This window comes from Triturus cristatus, chromosome 10 (assembly GCF_964204655.1).
Source record: "Triturus cristatus chromosome 10, aTriCri1.1, whole genome shotgun sequence".
NCBI classification, from domain to species: domain Eukaryota; kingdom Metazoa; phylum Chordata; class Amphibia; order Caudata; family Salamandridae; genus Triturus; species Triturus cristatus.
This window is the reverse complement of record NC_140593.1, coordinates 1241473120-1241491189: the sequence shown is the minus strand read 5'-3', so window position 1 is coordinate 1241491189 and position 18070 is coordinate 1241473120. Positions and strand designations below refer to the sequence as shown.

General features: G+C 46.9%; 1 protein-coding gene across 5 annotated transcripts in view; it reads left to right on the top strand.

The window, feature by feature from the left end:
* Window positions 1–18070, top strand: part of CACNA1F (calcium voltage-gated channel subunit alpha1 F) — a 562890-nt gene that overhangs the window by 12604 nt on the left and 532216 nt on the right. For all 5 annotated transcript variants that reach the window (XM_085629889.1, XM_085629888.1, XM_085629886.1 and 2 more), the window contains exon 3: window positions 10661–10934. In XM_085629889.1, the coding sequence (XP_085486015.1) occupies window positions 10661–10934 (274 nt within the window). The remainder of the gene's footprint in view (window positions 1–10660; window positions 10935–18070) is intronic.

The window sequence follows — 18070 nt, the reverse complement described above, 5'->3', positions numbered from 1 at the left end:
TTTAGAGAAAGGACTGCTGTGCAGACCAGCAAGGTCTGAGGGACTCACCCAGCAAGGATAAGTCAGGGCATTTCTGGAGCAACCAGGAACATCCAATCAGAAAAGGAGTTGCCTTTGTGGGGACCTGCTAGCCAACGGGCTAGTGATCGCGAAGGAGCCTCGAGCGGTTGCACTTGGAGCTTGCCCACGGGTCACTCGTGGAGTGGAGGCCAACAATCTTTGGTGCAGGACGTGCTCAAGGCTGGGGCTACTAGGAGCCCAAAGCACAACTTCGAGGAGACCAGAAAGATAGTGTTGCTGCAAAAGTTCACTGTGTCCAGGGGTCACGGTTCCACGTCACCCACGATAGCCACGGGCCTAAGCTTTGCTGTGGACTCAGGGTATCCTTGGGGAAGTCTGGAAATCCACCTCTGGTGATGCAAAGACTTCGGCGTCCGGCGGGAGCTTCAGCGATGCAGACCGGTCAGTTGCTTCTTAGGTGCCTGCCAAGCAGGGGAGTCACTCCTTGACCCCAGGGGAGATTTCTTCAGTCTTCTAGTCAGGATAGATCGTCGAAGGTCCAGGATATCTGTAGCAGAGTTTCGTCCAGGGTAATCTAAAGTCCTAGGGACTGGATTCCTATACTTATAGTAAGTTTGGAGTAGGTCCAGAAAGGGGTATGCTTTTATATGTAGCCAATGTTGGAGGTAGTATGGACACTCTAGGAGCCCCAAAGTGTAATGTGCGAATAGAAAATGTGGAATTAGAGTTGATGGCTGATTCTGGGTCTCCGTGGACCATAGTTACCAGGGAACTGTTTGTAGATAGATTCAAAGGCAAGTTTTCTTTGGACGGACTGAAGAAATCTGATATTATTGCTAAGAGTTTCGACGGAACTGTAATTGACATGGATGGATTTGTAGAGACAGTTGTAGAATTTAAAGGTCGTTCTGCTAATATTACAATGTATGTTGCTGTCTAGGGTGTGAATGTTTTGGGATGGAGAGACCAATGGTCCCTGGGAATTATCCTTAATCCAAGAAGTTCTGATCCCGTTTTGGTTGTGTCCCAAATGAGAGATTCCATGGACGTTAAAGATCATGGGTGTGTCAAGAGTGAAGCTGAAAGGATAGTCAACAGTTTTCCCAATGTTTTTTCGGATAAATTGGGTAAGCTCAGAAGTTTTTCTCATAAAATTAAACTGAAACAAGGAGCGTGTCCTGTGAGACAAAAACTCAGGTCTGTACCCATATGTGTTAGAGAAGATTTGAAGGTTTTGTTACAAAATCTTATTGATGATAATGTTATAGAGGAAGTAGAATCTTCTGAGTGGGTTTCTCCCATTGTTCTCGCAAGGAAAGCTGATAAAAGTTTGAGATTATGTGGGGATTTGAGAGCACTTAACGCGAACTTGATTGTAGATTGCCACCCTCTTCCAAACATCAATGAGGTAGTTTCCATGCTTGAAGGGGCGAAAATATTTTCTACATTTGACTTACTGTCTGCCTATCCCCAGATCGATCTTGCCGAAGAGTCAAAAAATTGTACTGCTTTTTTGACGCCATAAGGGCTCTATCAATTTAAGAGGATGTCATTTGGATTGGCCTCTGCGGCGTCAGTCTTCCAGAGAGCGATGTATCATATATTTAAAGATTTAGAGGGATTTGTGAGGTGCTTCCAGGATGATATCTTAGTTTTCTCGCCTAATCTTAAGGCACACACTGTGCATATTGAGGAAGTATGTGGTCGTCTTGAGGAAAATGGGTTGACCTTGAAGCGTGAAAAATTTAAGATGTTTCGTGAAAGTGTTGAATACTTGGGACATATGTTGTCTGGTAATGGGGTTCTTCCGAAGAAATCTTTGGTTGATGCAATTGTTAAGGCTCCAGCTCTTGATAACAAAGAAAAGTTGTTATCATTTGCTGGACTTTGTGAATATTATAGTAAGTTCATTAAGGATTTTGCCACGAAAATGGAGCAATTGAGGGAGCTTACTAGAAACAAAGTGGAGTTCTGTTGGACACAAGAACAGGAGAATGCCTTCCAACTTATCAAGAAAGAAATTGTTCAGGCTCCTACTTTAAAACCGTTTTGTATGAATAAAACCTGTGTGGTCACAGTAGATGCCAGCGTGTATGGATTAGGAGGAGTGTTGTTCCAGAAGGCTGGTAAAGATGAGTGGTGTGTAGCCTTCGCCTCCCGGACTCTAAATGAGACGGAGAGGAGATATTCGGTTATTGAAAAGGAACTTCTAGGATGTGTTTGGGGAATTGAACATTTTCAAAACTTTATCTGGGGAAGTAGGTTTGTACTTTGCACTGATCACAAGCCTCTTGTTTCAATTTTATCCCCTGGTGGTGGGTGGAATGCCACAGCGAGAATAAGTAGGCTTATGTCCAGGTTACAATAGTATAGTTTTTCTGTTGAATATCTACCTTGTAGGCATAATGCCACTGCAGACTGTCTTTCTCGGTTACCTAGTTCTGGAACTGGTGAAACAGAAGTTCCCCAAGATGTTGAAATGATTGCTTCTGTGACCGATCTTGTATCTCAAGAATTCTCTGGGATCTCTGAGAACGAATGGTATAGTAGTATTTATTCTGATAAGACTTGGGTTACACTTAGGAATTTTATTCTTAATGGGTGGCCTGAAGATAAAGATATACCAATTGAACTTAAGTCATGTTCACAAGTTTCAACTGAATTGATTGTTGAAAATGACCTAATTTTCAAAAATGGGAAGTGTGTGCCTCCTGAAAATATGCAAAGAAACATTTTGAAGTTGGCACATATAGGCCATCCTGGGATGTCATCCATGAAGAGACTTATTAGGTCTAGTTTTTGGTGGCCTGGGTTGGATAAAACTGTTGAAAGAACTGTTAGAGAATGTTTTGAACGTGTTAACAGTGACAAGATGTTAAAGTCTGCTCCAGCTCCCCTGAAGCCTGTGCCAGGGCCTAAGCATCCGTGGCAGAAGATTGCTTTTGATGTGTCAGGACCATTTAATTTTTTACCTCAGGATTCTCGTTTTGCTTTGGTGATCGTTGATTACAATTCTAAGTGGCCAGAGGTAAAATGTGTTCATCATGCTACCACACAAGCTGTGATTGAATTTTTTAAGGAGGTATTTGCCAGGGAAGGTGCTCCTGAAGTACTTGTGACTGATAATGGGGTACAGGTTAAATCTTGTGAGATGGAGAGTTTCTTGAAATTGCATGGCATTAAACACTACACTACTGCTAATTACGAACCGCAAGGGAACAGTCAGGATGAGAGATTCAACCGAGTACTTAAAGATGGAGTTGAGTTTGCTAGGAAGTCCGGGAAGGAATGGAAAAATGTTCTTAGAGAAAGACTTTGGGCATACTGTATTACTCCTCATGCCACCACTGAACGTAGCCCTTTCAGTCTGCTTAGAGGAAGAGATCCTGTTTCAAAAATGTGTCCGTGGTGGATGAAAGAAAAGCTGATTGGGAATTTTGGAAATGAGGATCCTGAACAAAACTTACAAAAAGTGTCTTTTAAAGTACAACAAAAGCAAGATAAAATGAAGAATCTCTATGACTTAAAAATGAAAGTTAAAGAACCATCTTTTGTTATTGGAGATTGGGTGAGAATATGGAAACCAGGTCTTAAAAGAAAGGGTTTTTCCAATTTTGGACCTCCTATTAAAGTTGTGAAAGTTAATTTTAATGGTGTTATAACTCAAGATGGTAGAGTGTGGAATGTCAGAAGAATTGCTAAGTGTGTCAATTCCTTGCATATGTCCTAGGTTATCTGGCATTCCACAGTTACTAGTTTGTTTTTATGTCTAATTTGAGTAATTTTCTAAGTTACTTTCTTTTTATTGAAAACAACATATTACTCCAATTGATTTATTAAGAAAAGGAGGTGTGTTGTATTCTACATTTAATGTATTTTCCCTTTAAGATGTTCCCTCACCTTCATCATTCTAGAATTGGATTACATCTTAAGATTCTGAGAAGGGAGTCTACCTAGAGCTGCAGACCTTACACGTTGTGCTGTGCTGGATTCCTTGAATAAATCTTTCTCAATTAATCTACTGCATCTTGCTTCCTTGAATTGTACATAACCCATGTGAAGCAGATCCTACTCTCCTACAGAGGAGCTGAGGTGATTTCTGAAAGATGAGAGTATGGATGGTGGTGACTAAGGGGCAGAGTGCTAAAGAAGTTTGTGAGTGATTAAAAGTGTCTCTCTGGATCCGCTGACTTTTTATTGGGTGGTCGCAGGGCCACAGTTAAAAAGCAAGAGGACTGGGGATTAAACAAATATATCCCTAGAGAAAGGGCTACATGTTTCTGCCATAGGTTGGTTCCCATAAGAGATCAGGAGGCGTTCATCAGGACCCCAGTTAGATAGTCACTCTGCGTACGTGAAAAGAAAGTAAATATACTGGCCACCACAGGAACTGGGCGGTCAGGTGTTCAACAAGCCAATTCACTTCAAAGCGGTTCGTTTAAGGTGGAAAGAATTAAACAACATTCAAATATTGGAAAACATTACACAATGTGTGCTCCATTTACTTGGTATAGGTTACCGCTTATTTAACATGCAATATATCAAACCATCTCTCCATGCTCTTGAAATGAAATGTGTTTTTTATAGAGCGCGTGTTTGCCGTGGCGTCTTAGCGCCAGCTGTCCAGTGACAGTGAAGGAGTTGCGCTAGTTGGCTAAACTTTGTGAGTGAACAGCCATGTCTTCAATGCCTTTCTGAACATTGACAGATTGGTGTTTTTTCCTGAGATTAATGGGCATCATGTTCCACAGTTTTTGGGGCAGGTTGTAGAAAACTTCTGGCACCCCACTTTAATGTTTTTATCCTTGGCACCACCAGCAGAGAGGCGGTTACATATCTAAGCTCTCGTTGTGGTGTGTAGCGCCTGATATGTGAGTTAAGGTATGCTGACCCAGCTCCGAGCAGAATCTTATGCAGAATGCACATAGATTTAAAATGAATCCTTGCCTGGACTGGTAACCAGTGCAGGTCTCGGATGGCGTGGCTTACGGGGCTGAACTTTGGAATTTCAAGAAGTAAACGTGCCGCTGCATTTTGTAGCGTCTGTAATTTGCGTATCACGCTCTTCTTTTCTCCCAAATAGAGAGCGTTACAATAATCAATTTTTGGCAGTATCAATGCCGTAATAACTGTCTTTTCGAGGGCCTTGGGATAAAAGGTAAGATCTTTCTAAGGACTTTTAAAGTAACAAAGCAGGAGGAAGTAATGTTGTTAATCTGTTCAGATAGAGAGAGCTGGTCATCTATCTTACGCCCGAGGTTTTTTACATGTTTAACAGGCTGAGGGAAGGGTCCTGCTGCTTCCGGCCACCAGGTAGAGTTCCAGATGGAAGTATCTCTTCCGAACATGACCACTTCAGTTTTTCCAGTGTTTAATTTTAAACAATTGTCCAACATCCAGGAAATGATGTGCCTCATGCAATTGCTAAAATTAACTGCCACGTCTTCGGGTTTGGATGTTAAGGAGACAACTATTTGTGTGTCGTCAGCGTAGCATACCACTTTAAAACCATGAGACCGTATGAGTCTGGCTAGTAGGGAAACGTAAACGTTTAACAAAGTGGGGGAAAGTGATGATCCCTGGGGGACTCCACACGGCAATGTGTAGGGATGCGATTTACGTTCTTCTATCGTAATGGATTGCTCTCTACCAGTTAGGTATGCCCGGAGAATATTAGATGCTTTGTTCACAATTCCTATCTCAACCAGGCGCTGAATGAGAATGTGGTGATCAACGGTATCAAATGCGGCCGATAAGTCGAGCAAGATCAGTATGGCCTTCCCCCCTCCATCAAGTTGAATGAGTATCCTCAGTAGCAGCAGTCAATACCGATTCTGTGCTATGACGTGGACGGACACCGTGTTGCGCTGAGTCACGTTTGTTGTTGGTCTCTATAAAGGATAAAAGTTCCTCATTGAGGGCTTTTTCCAAAATTTAGGAAGGAAATGGTAGGCATGATATAGGCCGGTAACTACTGACCTCGGTAGGGTCTAAGGTTGGCTTTTTTACTATGGGTCTGACCAGGGATTTTTTCCATGTATCGGGTAAGTGCCCTTTGGACAAAAAGTTATTGAGACGGGGTGTTAATCTATTCCCAATTATGCTAGGTGCCATATGGAAGACCATGGCTGGACAGGGGTCCAAAGGGGATCCAGACTTAGTTGACAATATTAGCTTTCCTACCCTGTCTGAGGTTAGAGCATGGAATTCATGTAGTAAGACCTCCGTGGTTTCCTTATCGCCATTGGGTATTTGAGCTTTTGATTCAGTTTTGTAGTTGGAGAACTCCTTCAAAAGTTTTTACTACTTTATCTTGCTAGAAATCTGTCAGTTTGTTGCAGAACTTTCTAGTAGGGTTAAATTGTTTGCTATTACTGAAACTAACTAGATTAGAGACTGTTTTAAAGAGTTCTCTGGCCGTGTTCTTGGAGGCCATCATTTTCTCAGTAAAGAAGGTAGTTTTTGATTGGACTATTGCTTCCTTATACTTTGCTATTGCCTAATTATACTGCGTTTTATCTGTATCGGAGTAATTTCTCCTCCAGATTCGTTCCTTAGCTCTACACTTCCTCTTTAGTTCTTTTACGTTGGCGGTGTACCATGGGGCAGATGGTGCTCTTTTGCCGATATATTTGAGAGTTTCGGGGGCTAACTTCTGCGCAGCTTGATCAGTCCAGTTATTAAAATTTTGGGCTGCTGTATCTGGATCGGCAATTATATGGAGATCATGGGCTTGCAAAGTAGTTTCAAGATCAGGGGTTTTTATTTGCTTCCAAAGGCGTACTCCGCCTGATTTGTTTTTCCTGTGTTCTCTGGTGAGTGGTTCAGTCAAAGAAATATCAAAGATTATAGCTTTATGGTCAGTCCAAATGACTGGCAACGTGCTCCTGAATTTTATTTGGGGGTGGTTTGTGAAAATGCCATCCAGAGTTTGATTTCCTTTGTGTGTGGACTCTTGAACTGTCTTACTGTGCCCAACCGTGCAGAACATAGGGCATAGTGTCCACTCACGTGCAAACAATATAGTCAAATAATATCACCCCATAGATATTAGGGGAATCTTTTTGAGAAGACATGACTCACGGTAAGGTCTCCATGAGACCAGTGGAATCTTGTTACACATCTTTTATTGACACCATCCTTTTTATGTAGGATTATGTGTGTGTATTTACCTGCCCCCCCCCCCCCCTCGGGGCTGATGAGTCTGGGAACGCCGGATTCTTGATTTTATTCAATTATCTACAAGAACCCACTCAGGTCGCCAGGATCTTTGTACTTGCAGAATAGCGTAGAGGGAAGAAACACAATTATCAGATCGTATTTACTGCAATTTGACATCTCAGGAAAGAAGACTCATAATCTGGGAGGTTGACCTTTTATTATCAGCAAAAACATCTGAATATATAGGCACCTCAATACCAAGCACAAAAGATATATGGGGATTAATACAAATGCCAGCCTACGAAGTATCCGCATACGGCTAAAAATAAACAGAATTACAGCTTCCCTAAGCATCAAATACCCTATGGCAATTGTGATATCGAAATTTAAAGTCATGAATTAAATCATTTCTGTCCCTACTCTATTCTAAGGTGACATCCCTACTCAACATTCCCTTCCAGGTGAGGACCGCATAAAAGGTGTCAGCAGTGAAACTTCCTAAGAAGTCTTCACCATATGAGAGCTCGATCTATAGTGCTCCTTTCAGTCCCTCTCCTAAGTCTCGTCTGCTCAACCCACGGGGCGCTGTCCCTAATACAAAACCCCAAAAAGCTGTACACGCCCTTCAGCACACCCCTCCAGGCAGCTTCTTCCGTCAGTAGATTTCCATTTGGATCCTTTCATCTTCCTTTCCATTAATTCGACCTTGGGTCCCAGGCCTTCTCTGTACCAGGAGTTGCAACTTTACATTCCAATCCACTCCCTTCCTGTCTACTCCTTCTGTCTCCATTCCATTTGAACAAAGACTTATTCTAACTAACGAGCTACATGGCCTTGTACCTGCAGCCAAACGCTGAACAGAAAAAAACCCTAACATCATGAGGTTTCACAACTCACTGCAATTTAAGCTTTGCTAAAATCCTGTCGTCCTAATAAAACATGGCTAAAATAAACGAAGGCCTTCACTTTACATACATGGTTAGGCCTCAAACTAAACACACTACAATTACCAATTCTAATTATTCGTCTCATACTTAAGAGAACTACCTTCTTCATTCTTCTAACATGACTTACTGTCTCTTAATGCATGACATTATTATAACTAAGCATTACACATACACCAATACATTTCGTGATAACTGGTGGCCTCTTCCTTTCTCTTGAGGCCTGTTCTCATTTCTACTTTTCTATTTCAATGTATATATTTCTATTACCCTTTAAACATTCTTATTTTATATGCGAGTGCTGACTAACAATAATTATGGTGCACCCCTACAATTTTCGCATCAGCAACGCTCTATCAAGTCCTACACATCATCCGTCCCACCCGGACCACATAGCAGTTGGCACAGCGCTTCCCGGATGGACCCCAGGCTATTGTGCAGACCTGCCTTTGGAAACAGCTGAGCACGGTTCGGAACCAACACACGGCCCCATTGGTTACCAGAGCGGGACAAACTCTGTCGCTAAAACAAAAAGATTCGCCGGGGGTGTTTTTAATACTGAGCATTATCCATGTCTTGATTAAAATAAAAGAAGGGCGCCTACGACTTGCGTAGCCGGTGAGTCTGTGATGTGGTCTCGGCCTGATGATGAGGCGGCCTCCTTGGTTGGTGAGGGTCAGCGCAGACTGAAGGCGATGCTCCTCTGGACCTAGATACAGGAATCCGCATGAGCAATATCTCACCGTAAACTTTGTTTTCACACAGTCCTGCAGAGAACATCACATGCTTTGGTTTATAAAGCCTTAAATCCATTCTTATCCAAGGTGGTCGATCTTCCAGCGTTAGTTCTCAAAGTTTCTGAATCTATGTAAATAATGAAAGCGATGTCACCAAGTTAAATACAGAAGTTTTTTGTGTTTTGTGCAGATGTATTTGCAGCATGGAGTGACTAGGTACAACCATGGGATGATCACTGTTTATATATTTTTCACAAGAAAGTCGTAGGTCTCACTTCAGTTTCACATGGTCTCTTCACTCCTTCACAAAGGAACTGGGCAGGAACCTCAAACCCCACCGCCGCAGAGTCGTAGCCTGTGGCGGTACACAAGGGTTGAGTGAGTCCCCTTGAAAGTCCTCATGTGATACGTAGTGACGTGTCCAGGTCCCCTGGTCTGAGCTGAGGATGTGAAATGTAGTGTCGTGTCCATGTCCCCCTGGTCTGGGCTCAGCTGAGGATGTGAGATGTAGTGACGTGTCCAGGTCCCTCTGGTCTGGTCTGAGCTGAGGATGTGAGATGTAGTGACGTGTCCAGGTCCCTCTGGTCTGAGCTGACGATGTGAGATGTAGTGACATGTCCAGATCCCTCTGGTCTGAGCTGATGATGTGAGATGTAGTGACGTGTCCAGGTCCTTCTGGTCTGGTCTGAGGATGTGAGATGTAGTGACATGTCCATGTCCCCCTGGTCTGGTCTAGACTTAGGATGTGAGATGTAGTGACGTGTCCAGGTCCCCTGGTCTGGTCTGAGGATGTGAGATGTAGTGACGTGTCCAGGTCCCTCTGGTCTGGTCTGAGGATGTGAGATGTAGTGACATGTCCAGGTCCGCTGGTCTGGTCTGAGGATGTGAGATGTAGTGTTGTGTCGAGGTCCCTCTGGTCTGGTCTGAATATGTGAGATGTACTGACATGTCCAGGTCCCCTGGTCTGGTCTGAGGATGTGAGATGTAGTGACATGTCCAGGTCCGCTGGTCTGGTCTGAGGATGTGAGATGTAGTGACATGTCCATGTCTCCCTGGTCTGGTCTGAGGATGTGAGATGTAGTGACATGTCCAGGTCCGCTGGTCTGGTCTGAGGATGTGAGATGTAGTGACATGTCCATGTCTCCCTGGTCTGGTCTGAGGATGTGAGATGTAGTGACATGTCCAGGTCCGCTGGTCTGGTCTGAGGATGTGAGATGTAGTGTTGTGTCGAGGTCCCTCTGGTCTGGTCTGAATATGTGAGATGTACTGACATGTCCAGGTCCCCTGGTCTGGTCTGAGGATGTGAGATGTACTGACATGTCCAGGTCCCCTGGTCTGGTCTGAGGATGTGAGATGTAGTGACGTGTCCAGGTCCGCTGGTCTGGTCTGAGGATGTGAGATGTAGTGACATGTCCATGTCTCCCTGGTCTGGTCTGAGGTGTCCCTTGTCTTCTCTGCAGTGGCAGACGCCCCGGATGGCGAGGATGCAGAAGTGTTTTGCTTAGATGTCTTTGCAGCATGGAGTGACTAGGTCTAACCATGGGATTGTCACTGTTTATATTTTTTCCACAAGAACGTGGTAAGTCTCACTTCACTTTTACATGGTCTCTTCACTCCTTCACCATTTCCATCAGGAAGGAAGTGGGCGAGGGACCCCAACCTCCACCACCACAGTCGTAGCCTTTGGAGGTACACAAGTGTTGGGCCCCTTGAAAGTCCTAATGTGATACACAGTGGCATGTCCAGGTGCCTGTGGTCTGGTCTGAGCTGAGGTGTTCCTTCTTGTCTTCTCTGCAGTGGCGGACGCCGCAGACGCCCCGGACGGCGAGGATGCAGAAGGGTTCCCGGAGGGCACGGAGACCTCCGTAGTCTGGCGCTACTCCATGGACATGAACGGTGGCACAGACACCATGAACTCCCAGAGCAGCGCTGCAGCACAGCGGAAACGCCAGCACTACAACAAGCACAAGAGCCAGGGCAGCAGCGGGGTGCACCGCTCCCCACGGGCGCTCTACTGCCTCGGCCTCAACAACCCCATCCGGCGGGCCTGCATCAGCATCGTGGAGTGGAAGTATCCTTCTTGTAAGGCTGCCAGGGGTGGGATGAGCAGGGGTTAAAGAGGAGACGAGAGAAGGGCTCAAGGAGGAGAGAGGAGAGGGGAGCAGGGATTCAGAAGGAGATGGGAGAGGGCTTCAGAGGGAGAAGGGAGAAGTGCTTCAGAAGGAGAGGGGAGAGGGAGAGGGCTTCAAGAAGAGAGGGGAGAGGGCTTCAGGAGGAGAGGGGAGACGGGCTTCAGGAGGAGAGGGGAGAGGGAGAGGGCTTCAGAAGGAGAGGGGAGAAGGGCTTCAGGAGGAGAGGGGAGAGGGAGAGGGCTTCAAGAAGAGAGGGGATAGGGCTTCAGGAGGAGAGGAGAGAGGGCTTCAGAAGGAGAAGGGAGAAGTGCTTCAGGAGGAGAGGGGAGCAGGGATTCAGGAGGAGAGGGGAGAAGGGCTTCAGGAGGAGAGGGGAGAGGGCTTCAGGAGGAGAGGGGAGAGGGCTTCAGGAGGAGAGGGGAGAAGGGCTTCAGGTGGAGAGGGGAGAGGGCTTCAGGAGGAGAGGGGGAGGGCTTCAGGAGGAGAGGGGAGAAGGGCTCAAGGAGGAGAGAGGAGAGGGGAGCAGGGATTCAGAAGGAGAGGGGAGAAGGGCTTCAGAAGGAGAAGGGAGAAGTGCTTCAGGAGGAGAGGGGAGCAGGGATTCAGGAGGAGAGGGGAGACGGGCTTCAGAAGGAGAGGGGAGAGGGAGAGGGCTTCAGAAGGAGAGGGGAGAAGGGCTTCAGGAGGAGAGGGGAGAGCGCTTCATGAGGAGAGGGGAGAGGGCTTCAGGAGGAGAGGAGAGAGGGCTTCAAAAGGAGAGGGGGGTGGGCTTCAGGAGGAGAGGGGGGAGGGGACCTGGGCTTCAGGAGGAGAGGGGAGAAGGGCTTCAGGAGGAGAGGGGAGAGGGCTTCAGAAGGACAGGGGAGAAGGGCTTCAGGAGGAGAGGGGAGAAGGGCTTCAGGAGGAGAGCGGAGAAGGGCTTCAGGAGGAGAGGGGGAGGGCTTCAGGAGGAGAGGGGAGAAGGGCTTCAGAAGGAGAGGGGAGAAGGGCTTCAGGAGGAGAGGGGAGAAGGGCTTCAGGAGGAGAGGGGAGAAGGGCTTCAGGAGGAGAGGGGGAGGGCTTCAGGAGGAGAGGGGAGCAGGGCTTCAGAAGGAGAGGGGGGAGGGGACCAGGCTTCAGAAGGACAGGGGGAGGGCTTCAGGAGGAGACGGGAGAAGGGCTTCAAGAGGAGAGGGGAGAAGGGCTTCAGGAGGAGAGGGGAGAGGGCTTCAGGAGGAGTGGGGAGAGGGCTTCAAGAGGAGAGGGGAGAGGGCTTCAGGAGGAGAGGGCTTCAGGAAGAGAGGGGCGAGCGCTTCAGGAGGAGAGGGGAGAGGGCTTCAAGAGGAGAGGGGAGAAGGGCTTCAGGAGGAGAGGGGAGAGGGGAGAGGGCTTCAGGGGGTGAGGGCTTCAGGAGGAGAGGGGGAGAAGGGCTTCAGGAGGAGAGGGGAGCGGGCTTCAGGAGGAGAGGGGAGAAGGGCTTCAAGAGGAGAGGGAAGAAGGGCTTCAGGAGGAGAGGGGAGAGGGCTTCAGGAGGAGAGGGGAGAGGGCTTCAGAAGGAGAGGGGAGCAGGGCTTCAGAAGGAGAGGGGGGAGGGGACCAGGCTTCAGAAGGAGAGGGGAAGGGCTTCAGGAGGAGAGGGGAGAGGGCTTCAGGAGGAGAGGGGAGGGGGGGACCAGGCTTCAGAAGGAGAGGTGGGAGGGCTTCAAGAGGAGAGGGGACCAGGCTTCAGAAGGAGAGGGGGGTGGGCTTCAGGAGGAGAGGGGACCAGGGCTTCAGAAGGAGAGGGGGAGGGGACCAGGCTTCAGAAGGAGAGGGGGGTGGGCTTCAGGAGGAGAGGGGCTTCAAGAGGAGAGGGGAGAGGGCTTCAGAAGGAGAGGGGACCAGGGCTTCAGAAGGAGAGGGGGAGGGCTTCAGGAGGAGAGGGGGGAGGGGACCAGGGATTCAGGAGGAGAGGGGAGAGGGGAGAGGGGAGAGGGCTTCAGGAGGAGAGGGGAGAGGGCTTCAGGAGGAAAGGGGAGAGGGCTTCAGGAGGAGAGGGCTTCAGGAAGAGAGGGGCGAGCGCTTCAGGTGGAGAGGGGAGAGGGCTTTAAGAGGAGAGGGGAGAGGACTTCAGGAGGAGAGGGGAGAAGGGCTTCAGGAGGAGAGGGGAGAAGGGCTTCAGGAGGAGAGGGGAGAGGGCTTCGGGAGGAGAGGGGTGAGGGCTTCGGGAGGAGAGGGGAGAGGGCTTCAGGAGGAGAGGGGAGCAGGGAAGGGAAACTGAAGGAGGCGCAGTGGAGATTGGAGAGAAAAAGAGGGCAAGAAAGCAAAGATTAAAAGAGAACCAGCAGGAAAAAGAAAGAATGAGTGTGGACAAAGCGAGAGTGAAGATAAAATGAGACAGCAAGAGTCACATTTAAGAGACCCTAAAGGGAACAGATAGAGGAGAAGGGTCGAGATTAGAGACTTATTTTATGGAAAGATCGAAAGAAAGATTAAATGTGAACAAAGAGAGAGTGAAGATTAAAGAAGAGAAAAATGAGATGCAGCATTGATTCATTTAGAGAACAAAGCAAGAGTCGTTTTTAAGAGAACATAAATGGGACAAGGCAAAGATCAAGAGAGAAGTGTTGAGAGCAGAGACTCATTTTAGAGAAAGATGGCAAGAAAGCAAAGATTAGGAGAGGACAAAGGCTGGACATTAAGAAATTGATAAATAAATGAAAATCAAAGGGCTTGTAGGAAGGATAAAAGCAGTGCCATTCATAGAGAGAGGTGAAGGAGTAGACGGGAAGAGTGAAGGAAATTAAGATGAAGGAATAAGTTAGAGCGAGAGGTTTTTTAGGCAAAGGAAGAAGGGGTGAGACTGAGAAACGAGGGCCGATGCTAAAAGTATAGAGCTTGGTGGAAGGGGACGGGCGGACATGTACAAGGTGAGATTAGGGCATGGATTTACCAAGCAAAACATTTTGATATAAAGACGGTTACCATAAACCTGGGTGTGTAGCAATCTCTCCCTTGTGCTTTCCTGTACATTCTCACCACTGTCGGTAGTACACGCCGTGGAGGGGGAGAGCGGGCTGGGCTCATGGTGAATTAAGGTGGGCTTGGAAGGAGTTATGGACAACCATGAATACTGGTCACATATGTGGTGTTTATGAGTTAGGCAGGACAGTGGTCCCCCTCGTATATACTGCACTCCTCTTGAATCGTAAAGACGTGTGCCTCCGTTCAAGTGCTACAAGCTCGCTTGTCTCCTTCAGTGCTGCGTAGAGAGGTTTGCATCTGATTGGTCTTGAAGCTCTGACAAACTTGTGCAGAAATGTCACAGTGAGTACATAGAGTCGTGGACCCCTCACCTCTGTGTGCATGCTTCTCAAGGTCCAGTTGTTGCCTGTACAGGGTTTGTTCTGGTTCTCTTCCAGGGGATCCTCATCAATAGTCATAAGCACTGAATATTCCCACCCATGCTCGGGGACCCCGGAGTACCTAAAAAAAAAAAAATATATATATATATATACACTGAAAAACCATAGGTTTTAGGGAAAGTTATAGTTAGTTGGACATTTCACTCGTACAAAACCCATGAAATTCCCCCATTATAGTTAGTTCAGCTAACTATAACTCACGCCCCCGCAATGCACTGCTGATGACGTCACATATTACATCACTCATGACATGGTCAGTGACATCACTGATGACATCACTGATGACATAATCCAGTGACTGTGTGTTTCTGTAAAGTTTAAATATGTTTATTATATATAGGGAAACGCATATTGAAGAATGAGTGGGTGTATAAGTGTCTGAATGGATGATTTAGTAGGTGCGTGACTGACTCTATAGGTGAGTGATTAAACGTATCTTACTGAATGCATGGGTTAGTGACTAAACTGTGCGAATGTCTGTATCCGTCTGAGTGTTTGTGTGGGTGGGGTGTGTGTGACTGTGCATAGATGTGTGAGTGGGTGATTCACTGGGTGCATGGTTTCAAGAGTGCATCTGTGATGGACTGTATGGGTGGGTGAGTGTGTGTATGGGTGTGTTAGTGAGTGAATGTATATCTCAGTGGTACATGTTTGAGTAACTACATATGTGAAAAGCAGTATACATGTGTTTTGGAGTACATAAATGGTTATAAGTGAGAGTGTGTGATTGTGAGAGTGGCTGTATGGATGAGTGTGTGCTTGTATCATTGATTGTATAAGAACGTAAGAATGTGCTAGTATTTGTATGAGTAATTGAGCTGGTGTGCGTATAACTGTATAGGTGAGTAAATGGGAGTGTGATTAATTATTTGCATGACTAACTAGGTGTGTGAGTACATCTATGGATGAGTGGTGGTGTGGGAGTATCTATATAGGTGTCCTGTACTGGGTGACCATAAGTATGAGTGACTGTACAGGTGAGTGAGTGGATGTGTGTGTAGATCTAAGAATCAGTGAGTGGGTATGTAGATATTGGTGTTGGAGTGTCTATGGTTTTGAGACTAGCAGTCTGTAATTTAGAGTGGGTGTATCTAAAGTTGTATTAGGGTGTGAGAAGATGCATGAAATTATGACATGGATGATTTCATCAGTGATGTCATTTGAGATGTCATCAGTGATGTCATCAGTGATGTCACTGACCATGTCATGAGTGATGTAATATGTGACGTCATCAGCAGTGCATTGCGGGGGCACAAGTTATAGTTAGCTGAACTAGCTATACCGGGGGAATTTCTACGGTTTTGTATGAGTGAAATGTCCAACTAACTATAGCTTTCCCTAAAACCTATGGTTTTTTCAGTGAATTTCTAAGGTTTTTTAAATGCTAATTTCCAACGAAAACGTGCCTGAAACCTATGGTTTTGTCAGTGAATTTCAAAGGTTTTTTAAATGCTAGTTTCTAACTATGCATACAGAGGTAGGGCATGTGAAGAAAGAAGAAAAAACACACAGAAAGAAGCAAAAGAAATGCAGAAAGAAGCAACAGAAGTCCACAAAGACGAAGAAAAGTGCAGGAAGAAGCAAGACATGTGCAGAAAGAACCAACAGAGGAGCAGAAAGAGGCCTTGTTGCAAAATCATCCTGTGCCCACAACTTTTTCAGACGGATACTGGTGGTAACTGACTCTGACTAACAGACCTAGAGCCAGGGCTATCCTGGAAGACACTTCTAATACAGTGAAAACACCTACATACACTGGGGAACACTAAGCGTTGGGGTCCCCCTGTGATTAGCATGACCTCCACTGTAAGGCCCTAGTACATGATACTAGACTTTTCAAAGGCTTTGCGGAAACGAAGCATGATCTTCCGGTCACCTTCCCTGAAATATGAACGCACCCCGGCCGTGAAGAATTCACCACCCCGTCTTCTGGGGGCCACATGGCACGATAATCATCAAGTCTGTTTGTGGGTTACGGTCGTGGATTGAGGGCGAATCCTCATGCGGAGGCTCATCGAGGGCTCTTAATTAACAAACAGTTATGACAGTGCATCCATTAATGGAGAAATTTTTCCGGACACCAGTTCCCATAATGCAGCAGCACAGCACAGATTCATTGGAACGGCCCATTGAAGGGCGTGCTATGGGACATTATTTAATCAGTGAAGGTGACCGGAAGAGCACGCTTCGTTTCCGCAAAGCCTTTGAACAAGAAGAATTGCCTTCGAAATGGGTCAGGCACACGGAATCGCTGTTCTCAACTTATCTGCATGCTGAATCTTGCCCATTCCGAATAAAGGCTGTTTGGCTAAGTATTGTGACCCAAGTGCTTCTTACCTCAGGGCAACTTTGGAGCTGGAATACATATATGTATATATATATATTTGCCCCAATGGAGAAGTTACACGTGGAAGGGAAATAGAACACGGTCCCTGACAGTCACACTGCAGCGCTCCCCGATCACTTCACTGCAGTCTGCCAAGCGCGTTTCGAGCCCAAATGGCTCTTGATGATTGGCCTGCGTGAAAACAGCACTCTTTTGCTAAGTAGCTATTTATTGCATGATAAGTCCCGCCCATCAGGGCGTAACCTGAACCAGAACTTTGGCATAAACAAACATGGACTACATTAACCATGATGCTACGCTTTGCCTATGCCCACATGGGTCTTGTGTAATTTAAATAAATTTGGCATCCCAACTAAAACCTTGAGCCTCCTTGTCTTCCACTGATGAAGAGCGAAGATGAAGCTCGAAACGCGGCGAAGAAATCGACATCACGGGTTTCCCCGTCGACGCTGCCACTGCCGTCGACGGTATTGAAACGCTGCTCGTCGTCGAAGACTACACCGTCAAATACTGCGGCAAGTTCAACGTCTACCCATCGTCGGCTTCACCGGTAACACAAGCACGACAATCTTCAACGTCGGACCAGTGCCCTCTGCTGATGTCAACCCGGCAATGGTCGACATCGAGGAGTTGGTCTCCATTGGTGTCTACACAAACACTCAACGTCAAGACATCGGTCTCCGTCTGCAGCTCCATGTCCGATGTCGAAGCACCAGTCTCTGTCTATGGGTCCTTATCCAACGGCGAAACCCAAGACCCCACCAGCGGCCTTTCACCTGATGTCAAGACACCAGGCTCCATCGGCCGCACCTCTCCCGAAGATGAGAATTCGAACGATGTCAGCGTCTTCCCAGCACTCGACACCGGCTCAAGCCATCTCAGTGGTGCAACGTCGGTTGACGTCAAGGCCCTCATCCCTGAGGGAAGAGGTGTGGCGCCAGGGCGACTGACTCCGTAATCTGGGGATCATGGTTCGATCCCCGGCGCTGGTGGCAGGTTAGCCCAGCACCATGTGACTCTAGGCAATAGCTTGCTTAATCTTCCCAATGGCCCCCAGCACATATAGACCCTTACGGGTGATTGGTCGTGCTTTACAAATGTGGATTATTATATTACTAACCTGTTGACGTTGACACACCATTCTCCATTGGAAAGGCGCTCGAAGTCCATCCGTTCAGCGTGGAAGGACGCTGAGTGTCTAGAGGTTTGCAGTTGAGATCACCGCAGGTGCCTCTGTTGACGTCGAGCAGCTCCATTTCTCCCTCTCCTGAGAGGCAGACACAGAAGGGGGCACCGTAGACAGCGGATCTTCCTGCACAGGAAGAGAAGAGAGGGCAGAGATCAC